This window comes from Eublepharis macularius, chromosome 1 (assembly GCF_028583425.1).
Source record: "Eublepharis macularius isolate TG4126 chromosome 1, MPM_Emac_v1.0, whole genome shotgun sequence".
Taxonomy (NCBI): Eukaryota; Metazoa; Chordata; class Lepidosauria; order Squamata; family Eublepharidae; genus Eublepharis; species Eublepharis macularius.
Genome location: NC_072790.1, coordinates 159,502,843 through 159,527,905, shown reverse-complemented (window position 1 = coordinate 159,527,905; position 25,063 = coordinate 159,502,843). Strand labels below are relative to the sequence as shown.

At 41.4% G+C, this 25,063-nt stretch overlaps 2 protein-coding genes across 3 annotated transcripts in view; one reads left to right on the top strand and one right to left on the bottom strand.

The window, feature by feature from the left end:
- The window catches only part of LOC129327230 (saccharopine dehydrogenase-like oxidoreductase), a 31,224-nt gene extending 25,490 nt beyond the window's left edge, over positions 1-5,734 (bottom strand). Inside the window, exons 1-2 of the mRNA XM_054975719.1 lie at positions 5,399-5,734; positions 2,199-2,311 (exon numbers count right to left, since the gene is read on the bottom strand). Of these exons, the coding sequence (XP_054831694.1) occupies positions 2,199-2,311; positions 5,399-5,585 (300 nt within the window). The 5' untranslated portion in view covers positions 5,586-5,734. The remainder of the gene's footprint in view (positions 1-2,198; positions 2,312-5,398) is intronic.
- The window catches only part of LOC129327238 (kinesin-like protein KIF28), a 38,272-nt gene continuing 15,954 nt past the window's right edge, over positions 2,746-25,063 (top strand). For both annotated transcript variants that reach the window (XR_008596793.1, XM_054975728.1), the window contains exon 1: positions 2,746-3,698. The gene's annotated coding sequence lies outside the window, so the exon portion shown is untranslated. The remainder of the gene's footprint in view (positions 3,699-25,063) is intronic.

Below are 25,063 nucleotides of genomic sequence, written 5' to 3'. Positions count from 1 at the left end.
TTTGTGTTCATTGCCAGCACATTCTTTAAAGGAAAAGAACAATTGCTCTTTGGCCATTCATAGATGCAATCTGCATGCAAACAAAACTTTTTGAAGAAAACTATTTTGTCATAGCAGGGACCTCAAAAGAGGAATTCACCCTTCCTTTTTTTACACAGGAAGAAATTATTCTTAAGATAATACCTGACTGCCCAATTAAATAGAGGCCAAGTTTTTAAGCTGAACAAAATCTTCTAAACAGATCTATCTAATTTATTAATTTACTAAATTCTCCCCTAATCTTCAAATACTCAGTATTAGACAATATGTGGTTAACAGATTTACTAGATCTATAACAAGGTAAATGTTTATATTGCAGAAGCGCAGCAATTCAATCTTTTCAATTACTGCATCAATCTATCTCAGACCACCACGCCATAGCAATCTATCACACTTTTATCAGTTATTCCAGAAGCCCAGGCATAAAAATGAAATAAGCGAAAGTGATGTATCCTGTTTTATAAGCAAGACTTTTAAAAAAATTATGTTTAACAAATGAGGACCCTGACAGAACTAGCAGGGAGAAGGAATCCCATTCCCCCTACCTTTGCTTCTTCCCCGCTCTCCCAGCCCTTCTGTTACTCTTACCCCTCCCCCTTCTGTCACACATTTCCTTTCTCCCCCCAGCCATTCTGACATTCATTCCTTCTCCCCTTCTTCCTCCCTACCCCTTTTCTATCACTTTTCCCCATCATTCTTTCTTCTCACTTTCACTATCCCTCCCCCCGCTCCCCAGGCTGCTCCCATGGTTCAAACTCCTTCCCCACAACCTCCAGTACTGTTGTCCTGGTGCAGTAAAGACTCCTGTGCCCCCTCCCACAACTGCCTTCAGAGTTGCTGTCTTGGCACCAGGGTGGCCAGTAAGGACTCCCATGCACCCTCCACTGCCCGCTCTCAGTGTTGCTGCCTTAGCAGGCAGGACACAGGAGAGGAGCATCATTGCTTCAGCAGCAGGTACATGCTCCCTCGCTCATCCACCTGTATCATTGCTGCCTCCACAGCTAACTGTGGGTGCAGTTCCTCTCCCATTCACCTGCCTCCACCACCCTCATGGTTCATGCCTGCATTGCTGCTGCTCCTCTACCCTCCTCTAGCCACTAGCCAGGCATGAATGAACAAAAGTGTATTGTGTATGCAGGCACGGACAGCATTCCTCAATCGGGGGGTGGGGGTGGAATTTAAGCCACACTTGACTATTAGAATATAAGATGTTAGAAGCTAACTTGATTTCATGAAGAACTCCAAAGAAACCTTTTCAAAAATGCACAGCTATTTTTCATATTAGTTACACACTGTTTTATGCATCTAGCTAACATGCAGGTTTCAGTTACTGAACTTTACACTAGAATTAATGAGAGGGCAGAATGAACTTGCAACAGCGTGAAATAAACATGCCCATCCTGTCTTCCCTCCCTGCCTACAATCCCAGTATACTTAAACTACAGACACTCATCTTTTAAGCAGACAGAACACCATAAATTATTGCTTATTAACAATATTTACAGCCATTTACATTTCATAACTGTACATATAATCAGAAAGAACAAAAGAAAAATAAGCTAATGAAAAAACAGTTTTGGCCATTCTTGCCAGATGTTCATGGTACAGTAAATTAGGAGAGAAATGGAAAGTAACTGGTTCCGCTGCTATCATTACTTTACTGCAGCTTAAAAAGGCCTCATAGGAATTCTAAATTGTAGTTGGTAATTTTCAAGCTTGCAAGTCTGTGTTAGTGGAGCTGTCAAATTGCCTCCAGTCATGTCTATACACAGATCTGTCCAATGCAGCACTTCAGCAGCCTGATATTTTCTGGAAAGGAAGCTCCTTTTGGTGCTTCTGTATCAATTAAGTATAACCAACAAGGGTAGTAGGTACAGCTACTTCAAAAAGTGCCAAAGAAGTACCAAAATTGTATTCTTAAAGTACATTTCCCTTCTCGTTCACCAAGTGATTCCCATAATTATTTAAAATCTGTCTTAACTTTATAGTATTATGCAGAAGGATTTTCTATTTCAGATATCTTCACATAGGAAACTGTTCAGTTTAATAGAAAAAATTCTTTTTTAAAATTATGATCTTCCAAAATACAATGAACTTCATTTGCAAGGTGCAGCATAGGAACATTTGGTTTACTCCCTTAAAAAGACCAAGACGCTTACTGGGCCTACGCAGTTCAGAACAACAGTTGCTTGTTTAGCCATATTAGCAAGAGATGTTGGATCACTGACATCACATAGGATGATATCAACCTCTGACTTCAGCTCAGCCTTCCCTGAAATTGGAAAGAAAAATGTTACAAGGTATGCTGGACACTATATAATCATTACTGTCCAATCTACTCCTTCCTTTTTCTTAATCATCCATATTCAGTTATTGCCATATTCAATTATTATCTAGTAGGTTAAGGGAAGAAAACAAAATTCTTTTAACAAGTAGTTGCAAAACTAAATTTAGGGGCTTTTAAAAATTGTTCTTATACAGAAAGTAGACATTACCATATTCCTCCCAAGATGCTTTTTCAACAAAAACTGCAGGGCATGTGGGAAGATGGTGCCTCTTATCACAAGGTATCACTAGAAAAGCTCTCCAGAAATTGTGGGAAATATGTTAGGAACTATTCAATACAACAAGACAACTATACAGTTGTTATCCCAGTCATTCTATCTGAGCCTTAGGTTTAAATAAGCTACAGATCTGGTTCTGGAGAGCAATTAAAGTAATTTGTGATTAAATTTTTATTCTATTTTTACAATACGCAGTAATAGCACCAACATTGTATACTTTTTTCATGAAGACAACTGTTTCAAGTCGTAAATTAGAAAGCCTGGGGCTGTAAAGCAAAGAAATCCTGCAAGTTTCAACTGAAATACATTAGCAAAACCATCAAAGCGATTAAGAAGCAAAACTATGCGAGTTAAAAAACTTTCCAGCAACACAGCACATTTGGATTGTTTTTAAACGTATTTTTAAGTGTACATAAAATATAAATTAAAAAGACACGAATGGGCTGCATTGCTGGAAGGTTTCCTGACTGAGTGTGAGAGTCTCTTACCAGAACAGACTAGAATAGACAAGTCAGGACAAAGACAACAGCCCAGAGAGGAAATGCAAAACCAAGACTTAGATAGATGAAGTAACTTGTACTGTTCATTTTCCCACCAAGATAATTATTACTATTTTAACAGGAAAAGCCCCCACGTGAGTAAAGCTGCAACCTTAAGCACACTTACTTTGAAGTAAGTGCCACTGAACTCAAGAGGTGCATACTTCAGAATAAACATGCACAAGATTGTGCTGAACATAACACAGCAGACTGAATACCATCAGTGCTGCATAAGCATGCAAACAATGGGCTGGAGCCAAACTCCAGCAAATAGATGACTACAATAAATAAAGAGGGATTGGATTAAACCATCCTCACTTGTACAAGCTTTCGTTCTGTTCACTGAGCATGCTCCCTTACTCACACAAGAACAAACAGGAATTTAGATTTTGCCCAATTCCCCACCTTTGTTGAAGGCTATCATGGCTGAATCACATATTATTCAGGACAGTCCTCCATTCCTTAGCAGTGTTTTTTTTTAAAGGAAGATCACTTCTTGGGAGTTTGGATCCAACCCTAAGGGTGTTGCTACAGCAATAGTATGATCTGTCAAAAGGTAAGAAATCCTGACTCCTTTGCATTTATTATATTTTTATCATGCTGAACTCAAGGCAACAGAGGAAGTTTCCAGACATTAACTAGACTCAGTGGTCTTCACTTCAGCATACTATGTTATGTATTATTATTTTTTAAAATTATATTCTACCTCTCCAGAGACCTACTCAAGGCATTTCACAAGATAAAAACAATATACTGAAATCATAAAAACAAAATTTAAATGATCAAAAATTGTATCTTCCAACTACAGTGGGACACGTAGACTTCACACATATTTATCCCAAACTTCCTCCACAGAGCTCAGGATAGTAGACTTGGTTCTGCTTTCTCCATTCACAGACATTTTTTCTGAGCCAACCAAAGTACAAAGTCTAGAATGAGAATGATCAAATAATCAGCGTGGTCTGTATTCAGGAGCCACCTCTTCCATTCAAGATCCAAATCTTCCATCTGAAGTTACTTGCAATTAAGAGTGCTAACTGGTAGGTTCTCAATTTTTCCAGATACAAGAACCAAGGTACCAAGGCCAGTTGTGATCTGTATTTAACCTCCACCAGACAAATCCATTTTCCCAACTCCAAAGCAAGGAGGTATTATAAGAAATTGAAAATTCCAGATGGGTAGCCATGTTAGTTTGCAGTAGTAAATTAAATCAAGTCCAGTGGCACCTTAAAAACTAACAAAATGTATTCCAGCATAGCATTTTCTGTCTTCAGCAGATATATATAGGAGTGTAAATCTATCAGGCCCAATTTACATACACAGCAGAAATAAGAGGTGTTTACAAAGAAAGGTTGGTGCAAAACAAAACTTATTCCAAAAAGCATGGGTGTGAGATACTTCCAACTGTTGTTATATAGTCAAAATATAAAACTTAGTATCGGGTGAAATGGGATAAGCAAAGACAATAGAAAGCTGCAGAGGTATAGCTAAAGTATAGCTCATGGTGAGCTTCCTGATGAATGCTGATTAAGCAGTTCTCCACTAAAATTTCCGTTTAAAGGGGTTTTTTTATAGGTCAATAGTGAATTTCAGAGAAGCAACAGAATGCCCTGAAAAACGTAAATGTTCCCCATTAGTTTCTGAATACTGAGATTTTTAATGCCATGTTTGTGTCCATTTATTCGTTTTAGTATGGAGTGACCTGTCTGACAATCTCTGAGAAGTAACCAGGAGATATGCTAGTCATTCCACCCTCACACACCCCCTAAGTCAACCGGAGTCTTCCCTGCCTAAATTTTACCTAGTCGACCCCGGCGGGAAAAGCGCCTCTCGCCCAACAACCTAGAATATAACTCTCACTCCATGAACGGCCGCCTACTATTCAGGTTCGAGATAGGCAGCCAGGCCACCTGCAGCCCTCCGAACGCAGCGTCAGCACCACGCAAGGACGAAGATCGCTGACGAGGAGACTTTAATCCGATTCACATTTAAGTAGGAACAGCAGGTAGATGTTCAGAGCGGGCAGGCTGCAGCATTAAGCTTAACGATGCCTCCCCACCCCCCACCAATCACTACGCGGTCTCCCTCCACATCCCTCCTTGTGAAGGAAAACCAATTAGAATTTGGGCCTTTGGCTTTACAGCTTCCCTTCCGACTCCTTCTGGGAGGCTGTCGGGAAAGGGTGAAGAGCAACGCGGTAGCGGACAGAGCGCGTTGGTCGCACGCTTTCCCTCCCAACCACTGGTCGCTTCTCACCCAGCCTGCCGGCCGCCCTGTCAACCACCGCCTGCAGCTTGTCCTTGCTCCTGCCGGCCACAGCCCAGCGCACGGAGCCTCGCAGCTCATCCTCGGCTGCCACCCGCGCGACTTCCTCGACCACGAACTGGCCAGTGAAGCCCGATGCCCCGAAGACCACCAGCTGGAAAGGCCTCCCGGTCGCCATGGGGACGAGGAGGCAGCTCGACCGCCCTGCGTCCGTTGGTCAGCGCACGGGCAGGCGGACACTGGCAGCAGCAAAGAGTGCGCAGCAGAAAGGCGCCCAACGGCAGCAGAATGCAGGATGGCGGGGAAGGGGCGTGAACAATGGCCCGGCTCGCCCGCCCCCAGCCTCTGGGCTCAGCGTCACGTGACGCCTGGAACGCCTTTCCCCCGCAGGCCGCGGATCCCTTCAGTGGTCGTGTTTTCTTCCTCCCGCTGTGCTCCCGACTTCAAAGGCTTCCCTCCTCCCGCCCACGAAGCCCGTGGCAGGAGGAGAATATCCAGGCCTACCAACACAAGCAAAGCAACAACGTGATTCCTGCAACCCGCGGGATTATGGAACAAGCCGCCTTTGCAGCTCAGAAGCGTTGCTTGCGTCCCGGTGACAACGACTTTGGGAAATGTATCGTGGCTGCAAAATGGATACATGTTGCGACCAGCTACTTAGAGGCTCCCTCTGTCTGTGTTCAGCCAGCATAATCTCTGTTGACAACCTCGTGCAGTTTTGTTGTTTTTTAAAACAGACCAGCATTCCCTGGCAGAGGAACGAAAAGAATTTTGGCAGTCTCGATTTGACAAACAAGCTATAAAGGGCAGGACATTACAAGGGCTTAGCAGAGTGGGAGACGACTCACTAAAGTTGACTGTATCCAGCTCTGAAAATAAAATACATTACTCATATCTAAAGTTCTTAAAAGGCTAAAATGCGTCAAAAAGTGCTAGAATCTAAATCAATATAAACACAGTGTGAACTTGGAAAAAGAACCCCGGAAGCTTTTCATGCTGCAATGTGAAAACCTTGCCTGTTTGGCAGTATTTCGAAATCTTGTCAAGGATCAATTGCAATAATTTCAACCATGATGCTAGAGGTAGCTCTCAGAAAGGTGGTGACAACTCAAAATTATGCCTGAATCTGTGGGAAATGAGTGGGTTGTTTTAAATATTTCCACTACAAAAATACTAGAATGTTGACTTTTTAATGTACTGCCAAGTCTCATTTTAAATGGCGCTGCTATGGTATTTAACTTCAGGCAATTTTTAAGTTCTGCAAGATAATGGGCTGTGCCAGTGGTTAAGTTTAAATCCACTACCACATACCTAAGTACATACAATATTATCATCAAGTGCCCCGCAAACCACAAGTAAAAGGAATTGTTATGTCTGTTAACTCCAAGTGTGAATGGGGCATTTCTGCTTAATTCTTATTTGATGTGTCCCTGGAAGAAAAATCTAGGATTTGGTGGTTTTATCCTTAATGCAGGGTGAGCCGTATAAAGTAGCTCTCCTCTACTGGCTTTTAGAAACAATTACAAATGGGGAGAAGGAGCAGTCTAAAATCCCAACTGCTCACATTTGCCTTGAATGGCCTTAGATGTGGCTCCAATTAAGAATCACTGTTGTGACCTCTTTTTTAAAAAATGTTTGTTTAGATAATTTTTGCCACCTCTTGATTCTAGGAAACCTGTCCAAAGTGGCTTACAAAATAAAACATAGCATAAAACATTATAAACATTCTTAATTTTTCTTATTTTCCTCCCATTAGGGTTATATTCTGTTCTTGAAACAAAAGTCTCATAATTCTAAAATAATATAACAAGTAAAAGATATATCTGAGTTTAGAAACAACACATCTTTCACACTTCAGCACTAAGACAGCATATTGCATGTTTGATACGTTTTGAAAATGTTTTAATTATATTTGTCCTCAAATATCTCTGTGTATATGGTACAGGACATAGAAATCACTGATATTTTAGAGGCTATAAGATGAGAAAAAAATCTACCCAAATTACCATGTGGCTATTATTTCAAAGTGTGCACTGTTTATCATTCTACATGAATGTTTTGGATTCACCAAAAATGCTCTTTCAGGGAGTTCCTTGTTCCCCAAGAACAGCATTGGGGAGGGGGCATTTTGGACTGCAGTGGGAGAGGGGGCTGATGAGCAATCCAAAGGATTTCTACCCACAGGAAAGCTCTGTTAGGGCCAAGCCAATGCCTCTTATTTTAGACTGTGTGAAAATTATCATGGATAGATGATCATAAACATTACATTTAATTTATGTACAAACCTGTTCATGCATGTGCACCTATAGGCAAGAACAGGCATTACTAAGTTTGCTACATTTGCAGAAATTAAACATACTTGGATTGCCCTGCAGCAAGAGATGACTAAGAAACTGACAAAAAAAAATCCGGGAAGATTATGTGCAGTGGTGACAGAGTCAGGGTTCTACTTTTAGGCAAGTAAAACAGAACAGTGGCAATTTAAAGACTAACAACATTTATTCCAGCATGAGCTTTTATGAGTCAGATCTCACTTCATCAAATGTTATGAACAGGAAATCATATCCAACATTTTAAAAGGGAAATTTACCAAAAAGAGAGGAAAGAATTGGGGGCTGAGAAAGACTCAGTGTGAAGTCTATGATAAATCTCTTTCAGGTGTGATTCTCTGTGTAAGTGATAGGAACAGATTAGATTGTTAAATGTCATGGAGGTCAGAGATTCCAGTAAACAGATAAGCAAAAGTGTAGTCATAGGTACTTCATGTCCTGTAATAAGTTTTATAACCTTTATTGTTCATTTCCAAAAGTTTTGTATATGCCTACGATCCCACCAACAATGCATACAGCTTCCTATTTCCCCACAATTCTTCCAGCATTTTGGTGAATATGTATGTTTTATGGTGTATTTTAAGAGATGTCATATACCAGTGGGTTAAAATCTTTATTGTTTGCAGCTTGACCTTGAGGATCTTGGACGTGAAGTTATGTGACTGCCAAATTTCTTTCCAGATTTCCTCAAAGGTGTTAACCTTGCACTCTTTCTGCCAAATTTTCTGATTCGTCTCCCTATACTTGATGAACACACACCAAGGCATCTCATGTAGAGAGACTCATTGTCACCCATTTCCCAAGTCCTTAAAGAGCTGAAGAGGGAGGTCAAGAAACAAAACACCCTTCTGGGAAGCAAGACCCCTTGCAACCCACAATAACAAACTGCCACAAGATCCCACTAGCTAACCTTAAGCTTGGAGACTGAGGAAACCAAGTTTCCAGCCTTACTGGCTGCTAATCAAGAAGTCAGTCCTGCAAGGGAGGATGCCTGCAGACTGAGTACCCCAAAAACAGTTATTTAGTGGCTGAGGCCAAATAGGGCAAGCAACTGGATTCAGATTGAAGTCCCCAAACATAGAAGCGTTAGGATCACCAGTCACCTTAGGTGTAAAATGCACCTGTGTCTGACTTTTGCTCTGAGAAAGTTTCTGTTTAGGATTTCTCTTGTATTCTTAGGCCTAGTTATCTTTTTGAGGTTGAAATCTGTTAACTGAATTCAAGCATTAAGGAAGGCTTACAATGTAATAACTCTGTGCATATGGGGAAAAAAATCTTACTAGGCAAAAAGATTCTAGCCTTTCTTCGCCACCACTGCATCCGCAGATTTTGAATGTGAGAGAACAATAAAACTTGCAATAATTCCATCTTATACCAGAAACCCTCTATCTGCCATACATAAACATATGCTTGCAGCAATGATATAGAACACACTAAATGATCCATGATCTCAGTCAAGCACTACATGACAACAGCATTTGCTCCAACCCATCAGTCAGGGACCTCAATCCACTGGAAAATTTTCTTGTACACAAAATTGTTGAATTCCCTCCTCATGCATTTGGTGTAGTGGTTAAGAGCGCGGGACTCTAATCTGGAGAGCCGGGTTTGATTCCCCACTCTTCCACTTGAAGCCAGCTGGGTGACCTTGAGCTAGTCACAGCTCTCTGGAGCTCTCTCAGCCCCACCCACCTCACAGGGTGTTTTGTTGTGGGAATAAGAATGGCATACTTTGTAAACTGCTCTGAGTGGGTGTTAAGTCATCCTGAAGGGTGGTATATAAATCGATTGTCGTCGTCGTCGTCATTTCTGGTGATCTCCTTCCAAGAGAAGCAGCATGAGGGGGCAATTTGCCCAGCAGCCGGATGCATTGAAATCTCATTCTGTGGCCAGTCCCTTCCTCTTGCAAAAACCATCCAGTGAATTTAAACCAGGGACTCTCACTAGAAGGGCTTACAACAGATATTTCTGGGATTGCTATACATATGCAATGAAGTAAAGGAACAAAGCCAGAATGATACCCAGAAACAGCCTACTGCAAAAGCCCCAAGGAAATAAACACTGTTGCACTTGCCTTTTATTGTTGTTCATTGAGTGGTCTTCTGTGCAGGCACACACTGGCAGTGTGCACACGCAGACCAGCCATGGAGATTTTCAGAGCTTTCTAAAAGATTAAGAGTACTCCTCCTCCTTTTGGCGCTTTCCCATCAAAATATCACATGACCAGGAGGAGGGGCACAGTTCTCTCCATGCTGCTGTCAGAAAGCCTCCAAAAACTAAGGTTCCAGAGAGTTCACAGCAGGACAGGAGGAAGGGATGTATGCCTGCAGAGAAGACTATTCAATGAACAACAGTTACGTGTAAGTGCAACCCTGTTTTCATCCTCATGGCTTCTGTGCAGTCCCACATTGGGAGAGCCCCAAGCACACTTACTGAAGAAGGTGGCTGAGAAGCTCTCAAAGTAAAAGACTATGGAGGACCACCTTCCCAACAGACGCTTAGTGTCTCATTGACATTAACCCAAAGGTGCTTCTAAAGAAGCTGGGAGCTCTCTAAAAGTGTTCCTGCCAAAGTACAAGCAAGAATGAGGAATGGAAAAAATAGCGCTCTGGTGTGGAGAGCCATGCAATATAAAGGACATTGAACAGTCATGCACTTGAGAGCATATGATAGCTTACACCAACCCATAAAGGAAGGGTTGTATGAGGATACTGCCAGATCTCTCTTGGAGCCTAAATGACTAATACAACTGATAGAGTTTTTATTTTATTTTACTTTATTTTATTTTATTCATTCAGTTTTTATACTGCTTCTCTTTGGTTAATATCTTGAAGCAAGTCCTGCGAAGATGAATAAAGCAGGCGGGGTGGGGGTTGGTCATGAGGGAGAGGTGGACCCGAAGATATTAGGGTCCCAGACTGAGAAGGGCTTTAAAGATGAGAACCAGCACCTTGAATTGGATCTGGAGGCTAATTGGTAACCGGTGTGACTATTTCAAAATTGGTATTATATGAGCTGGCCATGGTGACTTGGTCAGCAACCTAGCAGCAGCATTGTGAGACATGAAGGCTGAAAACCAACCTTTGCTAAGGAATCCTGGCCAAGGCATTGGGCACATTAACATTGTGAAACATTATGCATGGGGGACATAGGTTACAACACATAATGTCCTCATTCCAAAGGTGGAAGCGTTGTATACTAAAAATGAAGCACCAGGGGGTACAAAAAGTTAACAAGGGGTTACACTCCTACTTTGAATGTCTTTGGAGATCCAATAAGGTAGAGAAAGGATTAGAGTGTTTGAGTCTCAAACATAGTCAATAGCACAAGAAGAAGAGTCCAAATCCTGCTATAGCCTAAAGACTCTTATTCACTTAGAAGTGCAAGATATGGTAGGCAAGGAACAGAAGTTGCCACTCAGAACAGTATGCACCATCAATGAACCTTGTGCTGCTAGCAGAACAATCTGTGCAGCAAAAAAAAAAAAACCAGCCAGGGAATAAAATATAGATTACCTTGCCAGTGGATTAGCAAGGGTATTCCCCAATGATGGGAGTCCCTGGCAGCAAGGGAGCAAACAAAAGGGCAGGCCATGGACCATCACGAGGGGGTGGACCATCAAGAGTGGCGGGAGTTTCTTAAAGGTGAAATATTAAGGCACAATCACAAATGATTTATATGAAAAGGAAAGATGGGAAGAGCCTAAAGAAGTCAAAGTGGCTCCATAAACAAGTTGAGAAACAAAAAAGACTCATTTAGGAAATGGAAGGAAGGCCTTATAACCAAGGATGAATATAAACAAATAACCAGTGCTTGTAGTGAGATTGTTAGAAAAGCTAAAGCTCAGTATGAGCTTAGGCTAGCAAGAGATGCTAAAAACAAGAAAAATGTTTTTTTGGTTATGTTCAAAGTAAGAAAAAGAGCAAGGACATGGTAGGCCAACCTTATCTCTTTTTTTGAGAAAGTTATTACCTTGCTGGATCAAGGGAATGTTGTAGATATAGTTTATCTCGGTTTCAGTAAGGCTTTTGATAAGGTTCCATATAATATCCTTGTTGACAAGTTGGTAAAGTGTGGTTTGGATCCAATTACTGTTAGGTGGATCTGTAACTGTTTGACAGATTGCACCCAAAGAGTGCTTGTTAATGGTTCCTCATCCTCTTGGAGAAGAGTGACAAGTAGAGTGCCTCAGGGATCGGTCCTGGGACCTGTTCGGTTCAACATTTTATAAATGATTTGGATGAAAAAATAGAGGGAATACCTATTAAATTTGCAGATGATATTAAATTGGGAGGGGTAGCAAATAAGATAGAAGACAGAATCAGGATACAAGATTATCATGACAAGGCTGGGAAAATTGGGCTAAAACAAAATGAATTTTAATAGAGATAAATGTAAAGTTCTGCATTTAGTTAGGAAAAATCAAATGCGTAATTATAGGATGGAGGAGACTTGTCTTGGAAGTAGTATGAGCAAAAAGGCTCTAGGGCTTTTAGTAGACCCCTGAGAGGTGATATGATAACCCTCTTCACGTACTTGAAGGGCTGTCATATAAAGGAGTGTGTGTAGTTGTTTTCTGTTGCCCCAGAAGGTGGGACCAGAAACAACAGGTTGAAATTAAAATCAAAAGGTTTTGTCTAAACACTAGGAATAACTTCCTGACAGAGTGGTCCCTCAGTGGAACAGGCTTCCTTGGAAGGTGGTGGGCTCTCCTTCTTTGGAGGTTTTTAAGCAGAGACTAGATGGCCATCTGACAGCAATGCTAATTCTGTGAACCTAGGCAGATCATGAGAGAGAGGGCAGGAAGGGTTACATCAGTGCTTGGTTCTCAGGCCAATTTGGCTAGGGATACTGGTGGTGTTTTGCCATCTTCTGGGCATGGAGCGGCGGTCACTGGGAGTGGGGGTGGGGGAGGTAGTTGTGAATTTCTGCACTGTGCAAGGGCTTGGACTAGATGACCCTGGAGGTCCCTTCCAATTCCATGATTCTATGATCACAGTGTGTCACAAGGCCAAATAGACCATGCCTCCAATCAGAGTATCTAGGAGTGGGGCCAGTTGGTTGAGGAAACATTATTGTAATGAATTGCAGTGACATAGAGCATTTGCAGTAAAACAAAAGACAAAGAAAGATAAGGTATGTCTAGTACTCTTGGTGAAAGTAGTAGTAATATGACAAAGTCATTTTGTAGAAGACCAGGAGCCACCTGGAAGCACACCCTCGTAGTAGGGTCCTCACACCACAGGGGCAGCCCCTGAAATAGCAGTAAATCTCAGAGTCACATAGGGATGCCAGACCCCTGGTGGGGGTGGGGATCCCCTGCCCCCCACACCTCACCCCACTTACTTAAAAAGCAGGGGGTGCGCACCTTCCATGTGTGCTCCCCCGCAGCTCTGCATGCTCCCATGCGCAGCAGCCACCGGGATCGGGCCCCTTTTTGGTCTGGATCGGGGCTGCTGCAGAGCACGGGAGTGCTCCTGTGCTCTGCAGTGCCTCAAAACAGACCCGTCTCGGCTGAAATCGGGCTTGTTTCGGGCCCATTTTGCTGCGGATTGGGCCCGTTTTGAGGCGCTGTGGAGTGCAGGGGTGCTCCTGTGCTCCACAGTGCCTCAAAAGGGGCCTGATCTGCAGCAAAACAGGCCCATTTTGGGGTGCTGCAGAGCGCAGGATCACTCCTGCGCTCTGCAGGGGCTCAAAAGGGACCCAATCCGCAGCAAAACTGGCCTGTTTTGGGGCGCTGTGGAGAGCGCAGGAGTGCTCCTGTGCTCTGCAGCGCCTGAAAATGGGCCCGTTTTGGTGCCAATCAGGCCCCTTTTGAGCCCCTGAGGAGCCTGGGCGCGCTCCCAGGGGCTGCACGATGACATCACTCCCGAAGTGACGTCATCGCACTTGTGGGGGGGGGCGCATGCATGCTTTGCATGCGTGCACACACCCCTCTCCCCCAAGTTAAGTGCCAGGCCCCTATTCCCCCCGGGAGGTTCAGGGGGTCTGGCAACCCTAGAGTCACAGTATCTTGAGAGTGCCCTGGGAAGAACAGAACCCCAAAAGCATGAGAATGGTGCAAATATACTGTCTAGGAAAGAAGAAAAAAATGGTATCTCATAAAGTGTGAAACTTAAACTGAAGACCATATTCTGCCAAGGTGACACATAAAGGTATATAAGAACACGGAAGTGAAATTGTGAAAATGAAAACACTGAACAATTTTAATAAAATGTAGATCAACTAAGACTTAAAAGACAAAAGTAACTCTTTTTCAACTAGTAGGACGAAAAGAGAGGGGGTTGCTCTGGAAAGGGTCTGTAACCAACCATCAACAAACTAGAAGAAAAAACCATAGTTGACCTGCATTGTATAAACATCCAAGGTGTTGAAATTCTGCCACTAGCAGTCTGCACCGAGACTTTCTGCAGGAAGGGTAGAGAAATGTGTGAATAAGACAGCTAAGCACAATTATGAAGACTGAAATATACAAAATTAGATGACACGGACCCAAAATAGGATTTTCTATCTGTCCTCCTTAACAAGTAAGGAGCTCTTGAAAGTAATACCCCCTTTTTAGTCTCAGGGGGTATACTGAACTGAATAGTTCAATTATTGGGAGGACAGGCGATCTCCCCTGAGAGGAGAGGTAGGGAAGATTTTGAAACCATAAAGCAACAACGATGTGAAAAAGAATTGTAGGAAACCTGTGAATGATGGTCAAGACAGCAGACTACTAAATTTTTACTTTCTCCTGTAGAGTAAATCATCAATAAGGATAGACAAACGGATTCGTTTTCATTTTCCCGGCTATGTCAGACGCTCCTCTCCGCAGGTCCGGGAGGAAACGTCTGAGCAGCCTGACCGGGTGGTTGACCCGCAAGGGTTAACCCCCAGGACTCCTAGTGAGGGAGTGAGGGTCCGGGGCGCCGCGGGAAGAACCCCCTGAATGCGATGCAGGGGGTAAACTGCCCGTTTGCCCCAACGGAGGCCGGCAGACTTTCGCAGCACATCGCGTGCAGCCGGGCCATGGAGAACGGCAAAGAGCAGAACTAGGCGAAAGCCTGTAAGTAAGCGAATTCCTTCTGTATTACAAGCGTACGTGAAGGATTGGTGGAATCTGAAGCTAAGAAGGCTCGGGTTTCTTCCCCCTCACTGAGTTTCAGAATTTGGTCGGCGGTTCCCCCCCCTAAAATGGCGACGAAAAAGCAGAGTCCCACTTTGGGCAAGTCAATTTCGGCTGCCCTGCAGGGTAAAGGGGAATCTCTCGAGGACTTGGTGAAGCGGTCGGTGACTGAAGCCATAAAGCCCTTTGTTGACAAGCTAAATGAAACAGATCAAAGGGTTGTCTTAATTGAAAGCGAAGTGAAAACCATTAAGGAAACAGCAGGGGGGGGGCAGAGAAGTCTGCTCGGGAAAATGCATTACTCGTGAGGGCAACAAACAAAGAATTAAAGCTGGTGGAGAACCGGCTGATCGGGCTACAAGTGGAACGAGCACAGATAATTTTGCGTCTCCAGAACATGAAAGAGGAGGAAAATGAGAATTTGCGGGATCTGGTCTCGGAACTTTTGGCGACACCCGCGAGGGCAACTAAAGAAGAGTTAAAAAGCGCCATTTTGGAAGTCCGTCGGGCTTCTTCAAAATATGCAACGAAGCGTCAGCTGCCTCGCGAGATCATCATTGACTTCTCATCTAAGAGGATTCGGGACACTATCCTATATAATACATACAATGTGGCTCTGGACTTTTTGGGTAATAAGGTTAAGATACTGAAGGACGTTCCATTTTTAGCTCGGAAAAGAAGATTTAAATACAAAGGGTTTGTGGCTCTTTTGAGGAAACGTGAAATAAAGTTCAAATGGTTATTTCCGGAAGGTATTTGGTTTAATTACAAAGATCAAGCTTACAAGATAATATCAGAAGATCAACTAAGGGACTTTGAGGGTCAGCATCCAGAGTTCCAGCAGGATTTGCAGCAAGAAGAGAAGGGTTCCAAGTCTGAAGGGGGAGGGGAGGAAGGAACGAGCGCGGCGACTGCAGCTGTTCAGAGAGAACTGCGTCCGAGGCACGGGGGGGGGGGGAGGAAGACCTAATCTGGATTATAATCTGTATTTTGCAAGGTCTACCAATCCAACAGTATTTCACAAAGTTTTAATTTTAAACAATGGCAGTATGAAGGGAAAGCATTATTTGTAGATGTAGTGTTTGTGCTGTTATGTGTTTTTATTTCTTCCCTTCCCTTTGCCCCCCTTCTTTCCTTTGTATTGTTAGTAATTAAAAAATAAAAAACTTAAAAAAAAATCAGGATAGACAAACAAATTTAAAGGATTCAACAGCAAGCCTGTTCCACTCCAGCTAATGTTGTTTATCTGAATGGAAGAATTCTGAGTATCTATGTGAAGTCATAGTAACAGTCCCCCCACCTTTTAAAGTCCTGGCATGGACTAAGATAATCCAGCTCCAGATTAGACATGGGCATGAACCAAAAAAACCCTGAACCACGAGGTTCGTGGTTCGTTCATTTTCATGGAACACGGAACACGAACTTTAAAAAAAAAATCTTTATTTAAACTATAAACTATACACCATAACATAATAAACAATAAACAGAGAGAATAAGAAAAAACACACAATTCTAAACATGACACACTAACAATACATATATCTATATAATTAAAAGGAAAAGGGGAAACCTTTTTCCCCTTTTCCTTTTAATTATACTACAAGTTGAGTTCTGATTTTCTCTGCAACAAGCATATATCATTTCTAGAGTTACATTTACTCTAGGTTAGTCACAAAACACCTCTTTTTTCTATTTTTCATGTTTCTTAATCCATAAATGCAGATGTCATCAAATTCTTGTTATTCATTTCATTCAAAAAGTCTATTAACGGTTTCCATTCAGTCAAGAAGTTAACTAATGTCCTTTCTCTAATCAATGCAGTAAGTTTTGCCATTGATGCAAACTCCAAAACTTTTGTCAACCATTCCTCCACTGTAAGCAATGTTTTAGTTTTCACGCTCAGAGAGCCCCCTTCATGCTCAGAGAGCCCATACTTGCAGGGAGTTCTCAGCAGGCTTTCCTCCAGCCAACCTCCAAGTTTGAGCAGGTAAGTGAAGAACAAACTTGTGTTCTTCACTTACCTGCTTGTACTTCTTACCAAGGGTGCTTTGTTGTTTGTTGCTTTACCCTCCCAAGTTTGGACAAGATTCCACTACAGATCTCTGAGTTATAGACCCCCAAAGCTGGTGCCCCCAGGAAAGTCCCATTCAATACAATTGGAGCCATCCATGCCAATTGACTATGGGACCCCCAAATGTGGGCAATGTCAGGGAGGTAGTCAGCTGGCTGCCTCCCTTCTAGGGGGTGGGGAGGTTGGGTGCCACCTGACAGCACCCCTCATGTGCCCACCCGCACGTCCCTACATGCGGTCACCACCAAAGGACAACAGGTTTTGTTGGTGGCCACCCTCTCCGAGCAGGCTCGCCACCAACTGGTGGCACCCCCCCCCACCTCTATGGGCAGCCACCACCAAAGGATGACGGTGGCCGCCCTCTCCATGCGGGCTCTTGAAACGGCAGTGTCACATAGATGTCATTCAGAAAGATCTGGAAGTACTACCAGAGTGGGAGACTGGAAAATGATATGTACTATTTTATGTTTTTTTTAAAAAAAAAATTTATTGGTGAGTATACTTTTCAAATTCAATACATACATTCCATCAATATCTAATTGACCCTATCCCCCACCCTTTTCCTCCCCCCTCTCTATCGACTTCCAACAGCTTTCCAACCCTTAACCCGTCTTATTACTTGATAATTCCCTTACTCTAAGCACATTCTAATTGTTTTTTCAGGTATTCTATCATATATATCAAATATCCTATCAATATAGTATGCTTCTATCAACTATACTATCAAATATTCTATCAGTATAATATACATCTATCAGTTATACTATCAATATAGTCTAGATCTTATACCCCTCAATATAGCAGACCAGTATAATATAATATATAACAAAAGTCTTAGTTTAAAAACATTCTATTTCTTTTAAACATATATTCTATCAAATATACTACCGTCATTATAATATGTATTAACACCCCTACTGTGCGCCCTGCCACCAATGTGGCACCGCACACAGCACCATACTGCACATTCATTATATAATATACAATCTGATCTACCAACATAATAGTATATATAGTATGCCCCATCAGTATATTTGTTTAACTATTCCCTTATTCATATGCTCTGAAAAAGGTATTACTTATCCTAACCTCCCTATCTTATTCTTTAAAAAATCAGTTCTAAATTTCACCCCTCTTCTGCTATGTTATAATCCAAGCTTAGATTAAAATAGATATAAATTCTTAATGGTAAAGTCACTTCTCTCTTCTGTTTAAAATGTCTTATTTCAAAAGTTCTCAAACTGCCACAGTTCTCCTTTCACATCCCATTTTTTTTCCAAAAATTGTTTCAGTTTCGCCCAGTCCGCCAAATACTGTCCCAGATCCAGGTCTTTAAGTTTTCTTGTCATTTTATCCATCTCTGCCATGTACAGCAATTTGTAAATCCAGTCCTCTACAGTAGGTACTTCTTGCACTTTCCATTTCTGCGCATACAGTAATCTTGCTGCAGATGTCATATAAAATAACAATGTTCTATTTTGCACTGGAACATTCTCCATTCCCAAGTTTAGTAGCAGCAGTTCTGGGTTCTTATTTATTTGGGTTTGTAACACCTCATTAATTACTTCTATTATATCTCCCCAGTACTGCTTCGCTACTTCACAAGTCCAGCACATGTGGTATAATGATCCTTCGTGCCTTTTGCATTTCCAGCACTTATCTGACATTTTAGCGTTCCCCAGCGCAATTTTCTTCGGTGTTAGGTACCATCTGTATATCATCTTGTATACATTTTCTTTAATATTCGTACACGTTGTAATCTTAATTGTATTCTTCCACAAGTGCTCCCATGCCTCCATTGCTATTTCTTTATGAAAATTTATTGCCCACTTCACCATCTGTACTTTCACTGTTTCATCCTCAGTGTACCATTTTAGAAGTATCTTATAGATCTTTGAGATTTGTTTCTTGCCTTCTTGTAGCATTACTTCTTCCAATTCTGTATTTTCCATTCTTATTCCTCCCCTTGAACAGTCCAATTTATAAGGATCCCTTATCTGTCTGTATTGAAACCAACTATAGCAAGGAGACAATTCTTCTTGTGACTTTATTCTTAATGTTGAATATTGTATTTGTGTTATCTCCTTATAAGTTAAACGTTGCTGTTTCTTCTCGACAGTTCTCAGGTCTATTACTTCATACGGGACCACCCAGGAGGGAATTCGATCTTCCAGGTACATCTTATATTTCTTCCAGATTGTGAAGAGGCTTCTTCTAATATAATGATGCAAAAACAGAGAGTCCGCTTTTATTTTGTCATACCATAGGTATGCGTGCCATCCGAATATTTTCTTATAACCTTCCAATGCCAGAAGCTTGCAATTTTTCAACGTTATCCAATCCTTTATCCATGTCAAACAAAATGCTTCATAGTACAGTCTTAGATTGAGCAGTTGCAAGCCACCTCTTTCTTTCGCATCTTGTAATACTTTCATTTTAACACGTGATTTCTTGCCTGCCCACACAAAATTCGAAATTTTTCTTTGCCATTTTTCAAATTGTTTAGAGTCTCGAATAATCGGAATCGTTTGTAACAGAAACATCACACGAGGTAGAACATTCATTTTTATTGTCGCGATTCTGCCCAGCCATGATAAATTCAACTTGTTCCACTTTATCAAATCTCTCTCTATTTGTATCCACAATTTCTCATAGTTGTTCTTAAATAAGTCTATATTTTTTGCGGTTAGTTCAATTCCCAAATATTTTACTTTGTTTGTTACCTTGCAGTCCGTTAATTCCATCAGTTCTTGTTGTTTCTGTTTGGTCATATTTTTGCATAGTATCTTCGACTTCTTTTTATTTACAAAAAAACCAACCAGATCTCCAAATTCCTTTATCTTCTTTATTACCTTTGGCATATTGTCAATTGGATCCTCTACAATCAACATTATGTCGTCCACAAATGCTCTGACCTTGTAGGTAAACTCTCTTATCTTTATACCTCGGATTGTGTTGTCCTCTCGTATCTGAATCATCAATATCTCCAAAATCAATATGAACAGCAATGGAGACAATGGGCAGCCTTACCTTGTGCCTTTGCTTATTTTCAGTTTTTTTGTCAAATCGTCATTCACTACAATCGCTGCACTTTGGTCTTTATAAATTCCTTTAACTGCTTGTATGAACTTTTCTCCCATTTGCAGCTTTTCCGTGGTGGCGAACATAAAGTCCCAGTTCAGATTGTCAAATGCTTTTTCTGCGTCTACGAAAAAGAAACCAACCTCCTTATCGCAATGCTTATCGTAATATTCAATAGCATTTATTACTGTTCTCAGATGTTAGCTTGGCTGTTAGCCAACAGTTTACCATGCGAAAGGGGGGGATCTTTAGTATATCTTCAACTGAGTCAGATTTTCCCAAATGAAGAGAGAGCAAGGATACAACACAGGCCTGGACATGAATTTCAGAAAGTTTTATTTAAATCATTTTGCATAGGTTACATAGACTTTAAGTATCGTGGTACAGCATGGTCTTAGCATTGCAATAGCTTGATTAACAATACAACAAGAACAAGGCATAGTAAATCATCTTACCAATCCTGGAGATGTCCCAGAGATTCTCGTTGATGGAAAGAATGGGAGAGCGCTTTGCCAATCTGAAAGGAAAAGGAGAGAGATAGCAAGGAGGTATTCCTTCCTTTCTCTCCTCCTAGCTTCTTAGACTCCATGGTTTTCTTGCTCATTTTTATACAGTTTTGGCTTGCATCAACCCATTCAAATTCACCAATGAGATTCTTCAGAGTCATTCCTGGCACTGGAAATCACCTAAAAATTGTAACATTTGCAGAATTTGCGCTGAGATCGTGACATCTGTAAAACGGTCAGGTCATTCTGATCCCTTAGTATTTGTTATCATTACTCATATGAATATCATGTATCAGCAAAAATCCCCTAGATCTTAGCTTATTGCCACGTTTCCATTCAAAGTTCATTTAGACTCCATTTTGTTTGGTTCAGTATATCCTTAGTTCCTTATGATTAAGGCCTATGTGATTGATATTTCAATCACATAGTTATTTCATGTAGAGATATAATGAGATTGATTGAGCTGTGAATATATGGATATATGCATGCATGTATGTGTGTTTCCAGCAAAACAATCATGTGGTTAGTGTCAGCGTGATGTTATAGTCAAGGCAGTGTTTCTAAGTGACTTGAACTGTATTGGACTGTTAGAGTTTCCTCTTTTAAACCCAAAAGCTCTTAGAAGAATCTCTCTTGCTGTGGATTTTCCTCTTTTTCCTCTCTTTAATTGTGTTCTCATGGTTGCTAGTGTGTGCACAGTGTTTTCCTTCTTCAGGCATAAGAGTAGATGTATGAATTACTGTGTTTTAACGTCTTTGAATCTTAAAAGTTGAAGAGAGAAAAGTTATTAGTTTAAAGTAAGCCTCTGAGTTTATTATCCGTCAGCCCCTCCTTTTCTGCTAGGTTTCTGTGACACTGAGCATGGTCAGATTCTGGCCGACTGACAAGATACTGACCTGCTATCGATTTTTGCTTCTGTACACTGGCTAATGCAAACAGCAAAAGCAAACACTTTGTCCTCTCCTGTTCAGAATATGTCATTTTGGAATCTGTCCCAAATGAGCATAGCTTAATGTCAAGTAAAATAGTCTGGTGCTTTCCATACTTAAAAATGGATTCCAGGATTATAGAAAATAGGCTGGCTTCACTATACAGGAATACAACATCTCCCCCTCTTGATTGGGAATGATAAGGAAGACGTAGGCTTCCAAATTCACAATCACACCACAAACAGACCAACCTGAGCCGTCAGGCTGCGTTATCTAGGCATAGGGGTTTTGAATGCTGCTCCCCGACAATGAGAACTCTAGCCCATGTCAAAATCCTTGCAATCGTTTCAGCTTATGCTTGATCCAAATGACAATCACCACCAGGAAAAGGAACAAGAATATTTGACAAAGAAGCAAAACGATAATAGGGTGTGTCACAAACCTTAAAAAGCTTGCTGCGGTTGGGCTGAGAACATCAAAGAAAATGGAGGACCACAAAGATTCTCCTCCTATGGTGGCTATCCTTTCTGCCACTTTTAAGATTCGAGACCCATCATGTTGAACTTCCATTGCTATTGAATCTTCTGTCTGCTTAACTGTTTGTAGGTGTTTTTGCAGCTCAGGATGTTGGACTAGCTTTCTTAAAACGTCCAACTCCATTCCTAGAGTTACAGGTTGTATGTTTGTGTACAAGTGTGGATGCTGCTGCATTAATTGAGCTGTCCATTGAGGAATATGATAATGAAAATTACATCCTCTGATTTGCATTACGTAACAATAGCAGCGGCTTATCTGTGGTGATACATAAAATAACTGAAATTCATCCACATGGATTAGAGGACAGTGTGTTCTCACACAAATGCATCCAGAACCAACATATACTACAGAAGACCCCCATTCAGACATAATTTCAAAAGTACAACGTTGTGTTCCATTCAGGTTCTCGTGAAAACATTCATCTCTTCGCTGAAAATTATAATCTTCACAAATGAAGCCTAAGTTATCATAATACACACATCCTTCCATGTTAAGAGTTTCCCATTTACCTTGTTTCATATAGGCCCAAGAGTGATGGTCTGTAGCATACATGACTAAACCTTCTGACACTTGGATTCCTAAAGGTACAATAGGGTATACATCATAGTAATCAGTTTGATATACAGTGAGTACAAATGCTGTGACTTTAGATTGAAGAAGATCATATGTAAAATTTACTAACTTCCACCAATCAACCAAATCCCGTTCTCCTTGGGTTACATTATTCCAAAGCAAAGATCTGATTTCTATGGGCAAATTCCCCAATAACCCTTCTCGAATGATTTGCATAACTACCATTTGAATGAGATCTTGTGCTTGAGTGCAGGCCAAAGCCAGCGCACTACTTATCTGTAATGATGCAAGTCCTTGCACCACAGCTTCCTCATCTTTCTGTTCTACCTGTTGCCAAAAGGGTAAAATACTAGCTATCATCTTCTGTCCTGCACCTAGCTTAACCAATGATGAAGCAATTGGAGTTCCCATTTTCTTTATATCTGCGGTAGTATAACTAATCTTGTTAGCTAGCACTTCTATGTCCATTGCGTCCAATGCTCCAGCTGCTAATCCTGATGCTCCCAATATAGTGTCCAGTCCTCTGGCAAAACGAGTCTTAGCCAGCTGAGCTGTATACCACAAATCTATCCAGTTCTTCCATCCTTCATGACTTGTTGTAACATATGGAGCACATTCTGGAACTGCTTGAGATATGTTCAATCCTGTCAAATCCAATCTGATTTCCTTCAAAGAACGAACCGGAGTTAGCATTGCTCTCATCTTATGGTCCTTTTTCACGACATGGGGACCAATCAAAGGATGTTTCCGTGGTTTCAGCAAATCATTTTCCCCTGCTAATACTTCAAATTGAAGAACTTTCCCTGGTTGTCGTATCCGATAAATACCAGCTTCTGCAGGAACGGATGAAAATTGTCGATGGCACTGATATAGAAATGTTATGAATGGCTGTTGACGGTTACATTGGCTGCCATCTAGTTGTACATCCCATTGCGGCGGACCCCATTCGCCAATCTCAGTAGTATCTAACTTCCATATTGTCTGTTGGCAAGTTCCGTTTATAATAAATTCTCTACCGGATGGAGTCAATAGCGTACTGTTGAGATTTTGCCATTTCTCAGCCATCTGAGTTCCATTAAACCACGTAAGTGTGAAAATAGGAATGTATCCTGTAGCCGTGAATGCAAAAGCGTTAACTTTCAAAACAGCACAGTTTGTTTCATTGTTGGAAACCGTGAATTTCCCAAACCTCTCCTTTATAAGTCTCCCTTTGTAATGGTATTCCATGGAACAATCTGCTATTGCATTGGTGTCTTCTGGCTCATCTCCATTCCATATACAGATGTTGTGAGCATACCCTGGCATGTCTCTCAGCATGTGCATATGTATATGCCAAATTCTTCCCGAAATTGTCACCCGTGTTCCAATTAGTTCTTCCCCTGAAATTTCACAATCCATGGCATCATCTTCCCCTTGAGCCATCATCCAAACAATATTCCCTTCCATGGGATCCCATTGTACTAAACTCCTATCACACCAAGCCAATCTGTCAGGACACATTGCTGCTGTTCCTGTCAGAGTGCATAACCCAACTTCTGGTCTTGGAAGAGAAAATCCTTCCTCTCTATCATTTCCTGCTGCTGGGGAAATCATTGGTGGTCCCACCAAATGTCTTTCTCCTGGTGCAGGTTCCCCCTCTGTCTGGGTGTGGGTATCTAAATCTTCTCCCAAATCCTCTCATTCCTCAACAACATCTCCCTCTCGTGGAGGATGGATTGCCAAATGTGATGTTGGGGTTGCGGCTGGTTTTCTTGGGGGTGTTGGTACATTTGGTACCGGTGGTCGAAGAATTGCTCTGCCTATACACTCTTCTATAGGTTCCCCATCTCCTATTAACTTTATTATGCATCCCCCTCCATCAGAGCATTGGCCTCTTGATTCCCGTCTAGACCAAATGCAAGCGTATGAATCATTTAAATTGTGTGCTTCAAGAATGATGTTTATGAACAGCAATCTTTAATTTGTCTATTAGGTAAAAATCCCGCTTGTTCATCTGCAATGAATTCCGACATCCATCCTTTAATTCTTTCCGCCAACACCTTTGCAAATATTTTATAATCATTGTTCAACAATGAAATTGGTCTATAATTTTTAACATTAGTCAAATCTTGTCCTTTTTTTGGAATCAATGATATGTTAGCCTCCTTCCAAGAATCAGGAATCTCTTGATCCTGCATAGCACCATTCATCACCTCTTTCAGGAGAGGTGCCAATTCTTGGCCCATTATTTTATAAAATTTTGCCGTTAGTCCATCCGGGCCTGGCGCCTTCCCCAATTTCGTTGATTGAATAGCTTCTTTTATTTCTTCTTCTGTCACTTCCTTATTCAATTTCTCTTTCCATTTTTCAGAGAGTGTCGGAAGTTTCATCTTATCTAAATATTCCGCTATTGAATCTTTGTTCACCTCTTTTTTTTGGTATAATTTTGCATAAAATTTAAAAAAGGCTCTACTAATGGCGACTTGATCACTTAATAGCTTATCATCTTCTCGTATCGTCCTGATAATTTTCTTCTCCTTCC